The 15,286-nt window shown below is 39.8% G+C and overlaps 2 protein-coding genes across 2 annotated transcripts in view; both read left to right on the top strand.

The window, feature by feature from the left end:
* Nucleotides 1–1,341: 1,341 nt before the first annotated feature.
* On the top strand, nt 1,342–13,715 carry zgc:110329 (uncharacterized protein LOC550500 homolog). The gene is made up of 8 exons (XM_027140582.2): nt 1,342–1,670; nt 4,814–4,999; nt 5,083–5,157; nt 5,245–5,340; nt 5,820–5,933; nt 8,187–8,237; nt 8,694–8,810; nt 11,308–13,715. The coding sequence occupies exons 1-8, from the start codon at nt 1,584–1,586 to the stop codon at nt 11,638–11,640; spliced, it is 1,059 nt and encodes a 352-aa protein (XP_026996383.1). The 5' UTR covers nt 1,342–1,583; the 3' UTR covers nt 11,641–13,715.
* slc4a5a (solute carrier family 4 member 5a) overlaps nt 11,599–15,286 on the top strand; it is a 48,177-nt gene continuing 44,489 nt past the window's right edge. The window contains exons 1-2 of the mRNA XM_027140534.2: nt 11,599–11,642; nt 14,086–14,176. The gene's annotated coding sequence lies outside the window, so the exon portion shown is untranslated. The remainder of the gene's footprint in view (nt 11,643–14,085; nt 14,177–15,286) is intronic.

Here is a 15,286-nt window from a genome sequence, read left to right as displayed (position 1 = left end):
TTTATAAAGTACAATTAAACTATTATTTGTGTTCCCCCTTCAAAAATTGCTCATGACATGCCCCCCTACTGTTAAATGAAATTTACGCCCATGCGTCTGTCACATGTGCTCAGTGTGAACCTGCTTTCATCTTTGAAGAGCATAGGGCGCCAGTGGCAAATTTGAAAATCTTGGTGTTCTCTGGCAAATACCAAACGTCCTGCCCGGGGTTGGGCTGTAAGTACAGCCCCCACCTGTGGACGTCGGGCCCTCAAACCACCCTCATGGAATCTGTTTCTGACCGTTTGAGCAGACACATGCACATTTGTGGCCTGCTGGTTAATTTTGCAGGGCTCTGGCAGTGCTCCTCCTCTTCCTCCTTGCACAAAGGTGGAGGTAGTGGTCCTGCTGCTGGGTTGTTGCCCTCCTATGGCCTCCTCCACGTCTCCTGATGTACTGGCCTGTCTCCTGGTAGTGCCTCCATACTCTGGACACGACCCTGACAGACACTCGCATTGATGTGCCATCCTGGATGAGCTGCACTACCCGAGCCACTTGTGTGGGTTGTAGACTCGGTCTCATACTACCACTAGAGTGAAAGCACCGCCATCATTCAAAAGTGACCAAAACTTCAGCCAGAAACCATAGGAACTGAGAAGTGATCTGTGGTCACCACCTGCAGAACCACTCCTTTATTGGGGTGTCTTGCCAATTGCCTACAATTTCCACCTGATGTCTATTCCATTTGCACAACAGCATGTCAAATTGATTGTCAATCAGTGTTCCTTCCTAAGTGAGTAGTTTGATTTCACCTAAGTGTGACTGACTTTACATTGTGTTGTTTAAGTGTTCCCTTTATTTTTTTGAGCAGTTGTATATTAGCTTATTTATTCGCTTGTGTGAGTGATTTTTCCCTCCTTCTCATGGACAGAGTATCTCTTCACCTACAGACTACAGACGGAGATTTATTAATAATTCAGAGCCTTTAGATTTTTCTATCCATCCATCTATTTATGATCCACTTATTCTACAAACAGTTTTCATTAACCTGGAGTCTATCTAAGGGACAAAAGGGGACACATCATGGATAGACACCTATAAGGCATGTCTTAGGATATTGGGAAAGGAAACCAGAGATCCTGGAGGGAACCACACACACAAACACACACACGTGCGCACACTAAGGACTAAAAAATTAATCTTGCATTGTAAAAATAACCTGGAACCTGAATATGGATGTGATGGTCATATGTCCATCAACTCAGAAAACAAAATAAATAAATATTTTCCAATATATAAAAATAACATTTTACAAAAAAGAAAATGTGCTGCTGGCCCTTTAAATGGCGGCGCGCCGTTAGGGAGGGCGGAAGTTGTTTTTGTTTACAATGTGTACAAGTTTCGCTTTACTGTAGCTTTGTATCGTATTGTAAACGCCTTTCTTAAAAAGAAAGACGGGATAGAATTTAATCGACATTGACACAGTAATTATGTTCACACGGTCGTTCAAACTGAGCTTATTTTGACTTCAGTAGTCTGTATTATTTATTAATAAACCTACATTTTAATTCAAATGAACGCGTGAGAACCGCCTGAAACTCATCATGCCTTCGTATGAAGAATGGAAGAAAAGCATCCACTTCTACTACTGTGTCAAATTCACGCTAAATGTGTATTCGATGCTGTTTTCGGTGAGTAAAATGAAAACTAAAAAGCAGCGTTTTTTTATTCTTATTGCCAGGACGCTAACGCGGCTAACCGGGTAACTCGCTTGGGCTGAGACAATGTACAATTATTTTAAAGCTAAAATTAGCCATTTCCTCTATCGTGGCTGCTCAATAACTCATCTGGACTTGAAGATGTTTAAACCCAGTGCTATTATTTGTGTTGAATAAACCGTGTCTGGCCACTTAAAGGCACAAAGCAACGTCACTGCTTTGGCTTTACAACACTTTATTATTATTATTATTATTATTATTATTATTATTATTATTATTATTATTATTATCGTTTCTAAATGATACCAAATTCTCAAAAACAGCACCAGTGACACTCAATATACTATACTATGCTGAAGAAGCGTTTTTAAGTGTTAGATATTGACTATACCACGCCGCGGCTTAATGCTCGAATCTGATTGGTCAGAGGCGGCGCATAGCATAGTGTGTAAAATGTGTAGTGTAGTTACTGATAACAACAGCGAGATGTTTATATTAATTATTGATAAGTAATAATAATTAATATGCTTGTTGTAATAATAATAACCACAAACCGTTAAAATGTGCGATGATTTCTACATTAATAAATGAATGATACTAATAGTGGCTGAGGTTTAAGTGGAATAATAAAGTCCAGACCGCACGCACTGGTCACTTTGGGGTGAAGGTGGGAATTTGGAGGAACACTGGCAAGTTGTGTAACATCACACCCCAAAATTATTTATATATAACAGCATGTTGTGTAGTTTTGCTGTTTCTCACTTCTTTCCGCTCTTCCTGAGGTGTTTTTTTGCCCCTCTTTTACCACAAGCGCTTTGGGGCTGTTTGCAATGTGGTATTTAATCTGGCAGATTTTCAGAACATCTTATCAAAATCAAACCGGAAGCAGACAGAGTTTCTTAACACGCACAAAGACTGTGTTCAGGCGATCAACAGATCATAAACTCACTGTAAGACACAGAGTATGCAAATCTGCACGTCATACTTTTTATCTGTTCGTAATGTGTAACGTACGCAAAGCAGAGCCTCACTTACACCTCACACCTGAACCCAGAGAGCTCAAACTCCTTAATATCCTTTCCTGCGTATTTCATTTAATACCCCAAAACTAATAAAAAGTTTCCCAGGAATTAAATGAGTTGCTTTTGAATATTGATGGTTTTAGGGGAATATTTACATCCTTGTAAAAGGTGCTTGGGGAAGCAAATCCATGAGCTTATCTGCATTTCTGTCTGTTTACACACTACTTGTTTTTCTTCTCTTTCTTTTGAACTATGAATTTTCCCTCAGCACCTAAAGCTGCTCTTCGCTTTATTGAATATTTTTTACTCAGGGAAAAAAAACCTTTTATGAGCTGGGCTTAAGCAGAGGATGACATTTTAATTGTCATGTAATTGCACACTTGGCATGCAGATGTTGTTCTAAACATACAGCACACAGCATAATAACTAGGAAAGAATACGAGATGGATGCTTTTGAGGGTATTTTTGAAAGAGGAAATCTTTCAAAAAGAAGATTGATACTTCAGGGTGAGTTAATCCACACAAAAGTATCACCAATTATTGAAAAAAGCTTTCAAATTTCTTACAGCACAGGACAAATCAATGATATAGGCTGATTGATCTCAGCTCACAGAGAAGAGTCGACTCTTTTGACTCTCAAACGACACCCTGGCGTTTTGTTCTACAACCAGATAAAGTCCATGATATTGTGACACAGCTCTGACCAGGATAAAGCGGTTGCTAACTTGGAGCAAAATCATGCTAAATAAAAAGACCACATATTGAACAACTTGAGTCAACTCCGACGACTCAGTCTTCTCACAGCCAAGTCAATCACAACACTACAATTTTGACCAAAACGTTTTGCTGATGTCACATGACGGTGAAGGAGTAACACGTAGCATACAAGTTTTACAAAGAGCAACAGGTGCTGTTTATCCATTTACAGTTACTCCTACCCTTGACTATTTTAACTCAGTCCAATAAGATAAAACAAATCCTTAGTGCTTTGCTTTAAATCAAATTAATTATCAACCTTATGGAATGAAATTGACTGAGAGAATGGATTAGCGAGTGCGCACATCATGATGGTGAATGGAGTTGTTCAACTCCGTCTGCACTGCTGAATCACTTTCAGCTCAAATGAGCAACATGTTGTTTCTTATTAACACAGCAGCACATTAATGCTAGCAAGTTTACACGCTGAAAGATCTTATCTGATCTGAACACTGTGATGTGTAACCTCAGGTAACACATACTGTACCAGCTACTTCAAAAATGACCTTTAACCGTAATTGAAGAGTTCTTATGTCAGGACTTAGACCTGACTTTTGGCCATGTGCTTTTGCTTGTGTTCTTTGTCACGTGTCTGCCCTGCCCTTGTTTACTCCTCCCCGTCTCTGTACACCTGTTCCCTATTGTTAATCGTATTAATAGTATTTTGTATTGTGTTAATAGTATTTAATTGTGCCACATTGCCTTGAGCAGCACGGAATCATTGTTGTTGTTTCTTTGTCTTTTGTTTCTTCTTTTGTCCTGTCAAGTTTTCGTCTGTGTTCCTGTTTCGTGTATTTTACTTATTACACCTGTTTATTTGAAGCTATCCTGCATCTGGGTCATGTGGGTTGTGACATCTTAAGTCTGCTGAATATACAGGAGTCCAGATCTGTACAGATTTCTTTCATTCTTTACTTTCATTTATTCTTCACCATTCTGCCCTCGTGTTTCGTTCTTTTATTCTTTCTTTCTTACATTCTTCCTTTCATGTCTACTTTTTTCTTTCTTCTTCCACTTTCTTTTTGCCAATCCTTCTGTTTTCTATTCTGATCTTCCTTTGACTCCACATCCTTCTTTTTCTGTTTTCCGTTCTTTGACACTTTCTCTTATAGATTTTAATCTTGACATTTTTTTCTTTCTCTTTAAAAAGTGCTTTCTTCTTTCTTGGGGTTTCCTGATTACTTTCTTTATCTCTTTTTTGTGTTTGTGCTTTTTTTTTTAAACTCTCTTTTCTTGATTTTCTTGGGTGCATTTTGCTTTTGATGAATGTTTTGTGTTTTGAGCCCTCGTACTCACTCGTGATAAATGATGGTGTGTTTATTTGTGTGTGGGGTACAGCTTGTAGGCCTTTGTGTGCTGTGTGTGGGTGTGTATGCCGAGGTGGAGAGACAGAAGTACCGCACTCTTGAGGGAGTGTTTCTGGCTCCTGCTGTGGTCCTCATCCTGCTAGGGCTCGTCATGTTCTCTGTGTCTGTGGTGGGAATGTTGGGATCACTGCGTGACAACAAAACCCTACTGCACATGGTGAGTGGTCCTCTGTCAGAGCTCCTGACCAATCAGAGATTGTTGTGTAAATATCAAGCTGATGTAAGTCTGATCTCTCGCAGTTCCTGAGCGTGCTCTCTGTTCTGCTGGCACTCCAGATTCTCGCCCTCATCATCGCTTTGCTGTTTGAGAAAACGGTAAGCGGACGCCAGGTCCAAGAGACGTTGCTCATCACTGCCCAATCGCACACTCTATTTCTCTCACTTCCTCCTTTCTCTCCACAGACATTCGAATTGTTCCAGAAAAACATCCGGCAAGGCATCAAGCACTACTACGATGATCTGGACTTCAAAAACATCCTGGACTACGTACAAGAGAAGGTTGGAGACAGGGATGGTGTCGACTTTAGCTGTAGAATAGAGTGGAAACAGCCAGAGTTTTTCTCTGAGGCATTTTGATGTATCCTCTAATTCACACACAGAGCAGTTAGTTTATCTAGTTATCTTCTGTGGTGTTAGATGCATAATGAGATTGTTGCTAGTCAACAAAGCTAGCTGCTAACTAAAGCTTCTGATTTCTGCAGCAAGCACATAGTTCTGGACAACGTAAGGGCGTAGAGGCCATGTAAGCAGCACACACCAGTCCAAAATATCAACACTCCCCTCAGATGTGTCGCTAAATTGAAATGAAATACCTCTTTAAAGTGACACCATGTTAGATTTTACTCCACATCAATCTCTAGCTTCTGTTCTACAGAGAGCCACAAAACCTGCCGCAGTGAAGCAGACAGAAAAGCTTTTGTGAAAGGCAACATTGATGTTTCTCTCAACCCTGACTCTCTGTCTGTCTCTCTCTGCAGTTTTCCTGCTGTGGAGGTGATGAATATAAGGACTGGGAGGTGAATCAGTACCATTTCTGTAACGGCACTGGCCCGCTAGCCTGCGGAGTTCCTTACACATGCTGCAGAAAAGAGGCAAGACTCCTAACCACCATCATCATCATCATCATATCTTTCTCTCTCTCTCTCTCTCTCTCTCTCTCTCTCTCTCCCTATCACTTTTCTGCTCCATGGTTGATATTTACAGCTCTGTATTCCTTATCCATCAGAAGCTGAGTTCATTTCCTCAGGGAAGTGACAGAACAAAACATAGAGATTTTGACCTTTCTTAGACCCAGAATGAAAAATGAGAAATCCAGATCCATTCTCCATACGCATGTTGGCGTGTGTTTGTTCAGTCTCACCTCTTCCTAACCACAAGCTCTCTCTGTTTCTCTCTCTGTTTCTATCTCTGGCTCTCTCACTCTTTCCTGATCGTTCTCTTGCTTTCTTGAAGTCTCTCTTGCTTACGCACCCTGAAGTATATCTTTCTCCTTCCTCTCTCTCTCTCTCACACACACACACACACACTCTTTCTCTCACTCATTCAATCTTTCTTGTAGATCCCTTTGCTCTCACTGAGTCTCTCTGTCCTCCTTTTGTTTATGTGGTTGGGGTGTGTGTGTGTGTGTACCGAATGTGCCTCATGCATGTTATGCTTCAGTGTATTGAATTAGTTGCACTCTTCTCTGTAGAGACCCCCTTTCCTCCTCGTTTTTTTTTTCACTCTGACCGTCCCTTTCTCTCTCTCTGTCTCTCTTTCTCTTTCTCTCTGTCATTCTACTTCCCTCACTCTGCACTCCCAACCCCCTTTCCTCCCGCTCACTCCTACTTAAGGGTTAAACCCTTGTGCTGCCATTGGGATGCTAATGCACTGCTTGTGAGAGTGATGGAGGTAGAAGTGCAGGATGCGATACACTGGGTTGTAGTCCACGAGGCATGACTGAAGATGAAGAATTACAGAATTACCATCTCTCTCTCGCTCTGTCAGCATTTTAGATTACATTGCTGATACAGAAGTAATTGCTAAACACTTGATAGTCCTGTTGCTGCCTTCCTAATAAATTAATTAAGGATTGACTTTAAGTAGATTTCATTTAAGCATGTATCCTGGTCACTCTGTCAAATAGAAGATGCCACTAACCACTTTTTCTCTTCTAATACGCACATTTTGCATATCTCCGAGTATCAGTCGATATCCATACATTCTTACTAGGAATTTTGTGGCTGTTTGGAGAGCCACAGATATCAGACATGATATACTTATCAGATCAGAGATCTATTCTCCTTTCAAGATCGCATCGAGATTTACATTCTGCTCTCTGGAGGGTGGAGGTAGAGATAAATCATGAGGTCTGTGGTGTGACATTCAACCCACCTCTGAAATGTAATGACATGAAGTGGAAAATGTGTCTGTGTGTGTGCGCACAGACTTGCTTTTTACTAAATTATTATCATCAAATAAAAAAAAAAACAGTGGTGTTCGCTATTACCTGAGTCATTTATAGTTAATTGCAAAAGTTGGAATCCCAATGAATGCTGAAAAAACCTCTAAACTCTCATTTTGCTGGGTGAAATGAATAGAACAATAGAAACAAAAATCAGTAGGAAGGACGCAGATATAAAGCATCAACGTGTTTAGTGTTTCAGTTCTTATTGTAGTGCCATCTCTGTGCGGTTTGGGACACAGCCGAACCAAAGAAAAGACGTTTTCTATCCGACAGCATGAGAATTAGGGTTCCGCTTTCAGCAAAAGAAGAAAATATACAGTACAACAGAATATTCTCACCGTATTCAGCTTCTTCACAGTCACTTGGTTGCTGAAGTGAACGTTTTGAGATCTACACGATTGACACCTTGCTTCTCTGTGTGAGGAACGTCAAACATAACACAACATGCAAGAGCTTGTGTCTCATTCTCACCAGTTACAACCCCGACTTCCTGATCATGCATAAATTCTGCACAAATCTCCACCATCTCACATATAGTCTTAAATGATTACTCAACACGGGTTCCATTGAGAATGGGTTGTTTTTAAAAACGTAATAATGGTAGACAATTTAATTATAGCTGGAAAAAATTAAACAAGAATGTTATGGGAACGTCATGATCACATAATCAAGATAGCAAATAGCAGGCAAAGTGACCAGCATCAGCTTATGAACGAACTGTTACTATGGAAATAACAATGCATTAAAATGAGTACATTTACACAAATCTATCCAACTGTCTAAGATGTGCTTGTAGAAAATGAATCAACACCTTCTGACCAATCACAATCCAGACTTCATCAGCACTAGGAGCTATAATGGATCTAACAATAGTATTGTGTGTGTTTCTTTTTTTCAGCCTGGAGAAGTAGTAAACACCCTGTGTGGCTATAAGACTCTTACCAAACAGGTACGTATACTTCTCATTGTCCTAAATCGCACATCCATTTAGGAACAGATGCTTCTGTCATCCATCCGGAAATATTGGATTTCTGGTTCAAAGAGCAAACAACATTGTAATACAACTGTAATGATAATAAACAGGTTTTATTCCTGCATGCATCCCTGTGACTCATTGTTTATGACCACCACCAGTTTATTATCCCTTGTTTTCCCAAGGTCCGATAGTTTACTGGCAAATCCGCAGAACATGTATTTACATTTTCAGCTGCGGTTATTCACGACCTCAGGCTTTACGAGGTCATTTGTTCAGACAAATTGTAGCATCATTACTGCCGCTGTCTCGATTTTTCCATTACGCGGGGCTGTTCCGTGTGTGATGCTGTTTTTCTGGTGACCTTAACAAAACCGTTCAGTCTGGAATCATGTTGTTATTTCATATTTCCTTCTCCTCCTCTCTGCACAGCGTGAAGATTTGGCTGACGTTATACACGTGCGTGGATGTATTCATGCCGTAAACCTGTGGATGCGCGACAACGTTGGGGCCACAATAGGAATCTGCTGTGCCGTGGGCTTGCCTCAGGTTAAACATCTTTTTTTATTTTTGTATTTTCTTTAGAGTAAAAATTCACAGTATTTTTTTGCAAGAACTGGTCCAAAGGAACACTACTTGCTAAAGGTGCTTGCTAAAGGTGCCCCACAGATCGTTTCTTGCTGTTATATTTCATCTTGATATTGAAATCGGAATTGGTCCAAATAAAGCATGGATAGATAGGTTCTGGTCATTCATAAGAGGTGGAGCTGTTTCTAGAAAGCCAATCAAGTTTTTGTGTGTGTTCACTGAATAATTTTCATTTCTAATGATGAATGGCTTGATAAAAAGACATGATAAAACGCCAATAGCCAGTCAGCTGCCATTAACTAGCACTGGCTTTAATTTACCATCGTAAACACTTTTGAACTCTTAATCTTATAAATTTATGATTTTCTTTAATGGTCTTGGAACAAATGGGCCAAAGGGGACATAACTTGTGAGCACTTATTGGACCCCCACAGATCACGTCTGGCTGTTTATATTTAATTTTTCTATTGTCCACCAAATTAACCAGCCATTTCATTCTGCAAAATTTCTCTACTTAGCATGTTGTATTGAATAAAATAAATAGCGCTATAGTGCTCCAAAATGATCAAAGCAATCTTTTGTATGGTGCTGTTTAAGAGGTCAAAGGCATGAAAACTCCATGTGTTCTAACATATTCAGGAATGTCAGTGTTGCCTCAACTTTGTAGACAAATCATCATTCTTTGAAACGTGGTAAACTCATGAGTCATGTCGCTTTGTTCCTCTGACCCCTGAGCTCCATCAGCTCCTGTTTGAGCAGCTTCTTGTTTTTGAATGTGTTATAAAACCAACTTTAATCACACTCTAGCTGCACTTTGTATAGGAAAGTTCACAGATATGACTATGCATAGCAATTTGGGCAGGACATTCAACACAGTGGGAACATTCCCTAAAGTGAAGACTGATGATGTGTTGCATAAGCTGCTACTGGGAAATGCGCTCCAACTAACCTTTTCAAGATGCCACTGTGCCAAGTTAATTTACTGACCACCTGACACACACTTTTTTTTTTTTAAACTACAAGAACCTTTTTAGCAGCTAAGGAACTGTGAGATCATTTATGCCACAGGAACCTTTTCAGAACCTTAAGGTACAGTACATGTCCACTGGAAAATCTTTTCAGGAACATTTTAGATTTTTTAAACACAAGAACCTTTTAGCAGCTGGAGAACCTTTTGGGCCATTTTTACAACAATAACCTTTCACACCGATCAGAAGCATTAAGGAATATTTTCATCACAGGAACCTTTCAGAATCCTGGAATTTTAGGGAAATCTCAAGGAATCTATTGAGGAAGTTAACCTTAAGGTATACTTGAAAATTTATTCAGGATTACATAAGGAACCTTGGGCTGATTCTTTTACCACAGGAAACTTGACAGACATATTTAACATGTTAGTAATAGCTTTTTAACGGCTCAAGAAATTTCAACTTCAGCTTCTACTTCAGCTCCATTTTACCCTCAAATACTTTACAGCAGCAGTCCTGGAACTTTAGGCACAGTTTTAATACAGCAGGCATTTGGTTCGATTTGTATCAATTTCACCACTGGAAACTTTTCAGTAGCTCATGAACCCTTTAGGCACATTTTCAACACAATAACCTTTTCAGCAGTTTAAGATCTTTAGCCCCATTAACCACAAGAAACAAACAATGAACTACAGGCAGTGAAGTGCATGAACTTTTGTCATGACAAACAGGGAGGTCTGCAAATCCCTCAAAAAACAAAAGTCTCTCTGGGTTATATTCTGCCTGTATGTCATAGCTTCTGGTTTGTTGTAGGCTTCTTTTTCTGCCTCTTTCTTTTTCTGCCTCTTTCTGCCACTTACCTTCTCTTTCTCTCTCTGTCATTGACCATACAGAAAGGGGCTAGATAGCATCGGGGCAGCAGCAGGCACCCTATATCCCTTTTAGCACTCTTAGACTTCAGGTTGTTCCATTCAGAGAGCGAGATCCTTTGCTGACATCAAAAGTATGCTACTGTTGCTAAAAGAGCTGTCATGCAGTCTATGTCTAATATCTTTTATGATGATAAAACTTTGATCTAATAAAGACATCAATGGCATGTTTTAAAAATATACCAGAGTCACTATACTGGGTTTGATTTGCAACAGGCAAATACTATTAACCACAGGAACCGGTTTAGGATCTTAGCAGCTTGGTTGTTTATGAGGCTGGAATATTTTCAGAATTTTAGGTATGCTTCTACTTAACATTTATTGAGAAGCTTCGAACTTTCAGGTGTTTATTTGACAGAATTTTCTTAAAAAAATTTTTCACCATCAAAATCTTTGCAGCTCAGGAACATTTTCCCTGGAAGAATTAGGGATGTTTATAGGCCGTAGTACCAGGAGCTGTCGGAGGTGGAGCTTGCTAATACTGAGCAGTGCTGATTTAGCAAACAACAAACCTGCCATTTAGTTCACTTAATCACTGCGTTTATCTTCTCCCTCTTGTAGTTTTTGGGCATCCTTCTAAGCTGCATGTTCTGGAACCTCCTGGTGGAGATGAGTGAATCCACAGACATGGTGGACTTCAAGATCCTTAAAAAGGCTGGATTCACTTACAGCGAGCTGGACTTGTCAGGCGCTGGCTGGTGTATGTGTCTGCCCCGTGTTGGCGGATACCTACCTATACCTTACATAGAACCAGAACCAGAGCCGGAAGCAGAAACTCTGACCCCTGATCTTGAGTCTGACCCTGTGACCTTAGAGCAGATGCAGGCCGAGATATTACTGAGCCAATCAAAACACGACCATCCCGGAATGGACGAGGTAGACAATCGAGCATAGAGGTGGGAAAGATAACCAAGATACATCCATTTCCATCACCTTTTTTAATTTAATCACGGTTTTTATTTATGCCATGCTGTTTGTGTACAAGGAACACTAATTCTTGTCTTGCACTGTCGAGTCTTGCACTACACACTGGGATCAACTTTGAACCTCTTTAGAGACTGCAAGAGACTCTCACTAAGCTGTCAAACATAAGTGAAGTACTGTTTTTTTTTTTAAAACTTCATTTTAAATACATTTCCACAATTTTTCCTAATGGGATTTATTTAAGATTTGTTTGGGTTAACCTGTTGTATTTATCATTTTGTCTTTCTATTTGTGTATCATTTGACTGACAACTAGAAAAAAAAGGTTTTAAAAAAGTGAATTTGGATTGAAATGTTCAGGGTGAAATATTTCTGTTAGACTTTTATTTTGTCTGTATTGCTGTCTAATAGTGGACATAGTTCAGTAGCTATGTGGGGAAGGTAAAAAAGCTACAAAATCATTTTGTGTAGAAATCAATTGCTATTCTGGTATCAGGTATTCTGGTAACTCATTTACATATATCAAAGACCAACAGGTGATATTAAGTGTACAATAAAATGGAATTATAGCAATCTGGGGATATTTCCAAGAGGAAATATCAAGAGGAGGAAATACAAGTCACCTCATCAAACACTAGCTAAGTGAAGTGAAGTGAAGTTAGGTGAGTGAAAAGATCAGACTGAATAAAATCTTCTGTTCCATTTCCTGATTGATTTAATACTAGTTCATTACTTGTTAGTATCAGTTTCATATATCGAACACTACTCCTATTTAATATCGATGCATCCTTATTCTTTTATAAGCAAGTAGCTATAACCACATTCAGTCAGTTATTATATGTGTAGTGGCATGTCGGTAGATTTATCTGATTAAAAATAGTCAAGTTTACAGGGGGTACCTAATAAACCGTCACACATGTCTCCATTTTATGCCTGTTTCCGTAATCTTTCTAGTTACATGTATTGCGTGTTCACAACATTCTTCTATTATTGAAATCCGAGAATTGGATGTGGCTCTGCTGTTCCTGTTTACAATCCTGTGGGTATGACTTGACACTACAACCCGTTGCCTTAGTCACTATTTTTGTTTTTGTTTTTTTCTCCCAATGATACCTCAGGCTATTCTGGAATAGCCCTGACTATGTGTTTTGTTTTTTTGGCAATCAGTACAAGAAACCTAATGTTTATAATAATGATATGAACATTCAGAATATGTACTTTTTCAGTTAAAGTGCTTTAACTTTAAGTGCATGCATTTTTGTAAATGTTTAAGAAAGTAATCTGAGATCAAAAATGGTGCTTTGAAAACTAAAGTTTGTAGTTATCATAATTTTATAAAGAATTTTTTTGGACTTTCATGACAAATCAATCAGACAAGACATTTCTTATGGACAAATATTTTATGTCAATATTTTGCCTCAAAACAAATCTAATGTACTGTAACCCTATTTGGACGGGATTTATTTTACATGCACCTGCTAAACATTTGATCTGAGTTTTCATTCCTTCCCTATTGCCCGGTATATGAATTACAAGCCAAATTACTTACGTTTTTTTGTTGTTGTTGTTTTTTAAATATATATACACCACATTTTTATGGAAAGTAAACATGATTTATCGAAAAATAAACAAATAAAAAGAACGAGCAGTTGCATCAATGTCAATTCGTGACTAAATTAATTCGGCATTAAACTCTAATGCATATTAAAATCATTTATGCATGTCTGATGCATCTATGTTTGTAGGATAACAAACTAATTCTGTCTTAGGACCGCTCTTTTACATTTAATTTAGCTTAATGTGGCATGAAAGCAAGTTTATGAAGTTTCCCATCATTCCTTGTTTTTCATCCTCACAGCTCTAATTTCAGACGCTGAACACATCTCAGCTAAACGGCTGCAATTATATAAGAAGAGAAGTGTACATGTTTTTTTGGCATTTGTACTGTTCTTGTAAGCTTGTTGCTGGAGACAGAGCTGTTCCTCACCGCTGGCCTTATGAAAAACCCCAGTGCAGTCCTTGCCAATAAAATACGACTTGCATTAATCTGTTCCCAAGCGTGCTTATTTCCGATTTATGTACAAGGCAAGCTGCCGAGTCACTTTTTATTTATTTCATTTTTCTTACTGCTTTGTGGAAGGTTATGTTGTTTTATCGGCACTGCAGGGAAACTATGTGGTAGAAAAAAAACACAGCACTCAGTTTGGACTTGGCTTTGCCAGAACTCATTGTGTGTGTGCGTGCGGGCGGGTGAGTGAGCTAAACTGAATTTAATAATAACCCAAGAATCCGAAATAATGCATCCAGATTTAGAATTGGCTATGTGAGTCCAGCAGTATGAACAACCCACCGAGTGTAGCTTGGTGATGTTTATCATTACATTAACACACTTTCAAATGCTCTCTCTCTTGCTTAGGGTCTGGAGGAATAAGGAGTACAGCAATTATAGCAGTGGCAAGAAATGAGCCATGGAGCCAAATTAGCACTTCATTCACTGAAGGCAGGAGGTATGATGATGATGATGATGATGATGATGAGAAGAATGATTTCAGTCTTTTTTTGCAAGTAATTAAGAAACAGTATCTACCGGCTTTTTGGCTATTCATTGTGTTTTCTTGTTTAGATATTGTGTTGTATTGATTATTATGGTCCATTACTGCAAGTGGCCCTGTTGAAATTTCACCAGTTTCTATAACTATAGGAAGAATACCTTCGAAAAATCTCGACAAACAAACCTCAGTGACTGAAACTAAACACAAAGGTGCCCAGTATGTTCCTGACAATGTTCAGACTTTAGAAGATTTTTGACACAACATCTGTTTCTTTTCCGAAGTAAAAAAAAATAAAATTATCCATCCATCCATTTTCTACCGCTTATCCGGGGCTGGGTCGCGGGGGCAGTGGTCTAAGCAGGGACACCCAGACTTCCTTCTCCCCAGACACTTCCTCCAGCTCTTCCGGGGGAATATCGAGGCATTCCCAGGCCAGCCAAGAGACATAGTCCCTCCAGCATGTCCTAGGTCTTCCCCGGGGCCTCCTCCCGGTTGGACATGCCCCGGAACAGTCCAGGAGGCATCTGAAACAGATGCCCGAGCCACCTCAGCTGACCGCTCTCAATGTGGAGGATCTCCTCCCTCTGATCTCCTCCCGAGTGACTGAGCTCCTCACCTTATCTCTAAGGGAGCGCCCAGCCACCCTGCAGAGGAAACTCATTTCGGCCGCCTGTATTCGGGATCTTGACCTTTCGGTCATGACCCAAAGCTCATGACCATAGGTGACGGTAGGAACATAGTGAACAGGACCCCAAGATACTTAAACTCCTCCACTTGAGGCAGGAGCTCTCCACCAACCTGAAGGGGGCAAACCACCCTTTCCCGGCTGAGAACTATGCCCTCAGATTTGGAGGTGCTGATTCTCATCCCCGCCGCTTCACACTCGGCTGCAAACCGTCCCAGTGCACGCTGAAGGTCCTGATTTGAAGAAGCCAACAGGACAACATCATCTGCAAAAAGCAGAGACGAAATCCTGTGGTCCCCAAACCGGACTCCCTCCGGCCCCCGACTGCGCCTAGAAATCCTGTCCATATAAAATAATGAACAGGACTGGTGACAAAGGGC

This window comes from Tachysurus fulvidraco, chromosome 9 (assembly GCF_022655615.1).
Source record: "Tachysurus fulvidraco isolate hzauxx_2018 chromosome 9, HZAU_PFXX_2.0, whole genome shotgun sequence".
Taxonomy (NCBI): Eukaryota; Metazoa; Chordata; class Actinopteri; order Siluriformes; family Bagridae; genus Tachysurus; species Tachysurus fulvidraco.
The sequence above is the reverse complement of the archived record's forward strand: the minus strand, read 5'-3'. Positions and strand labels throughout refer to the sequence as shown.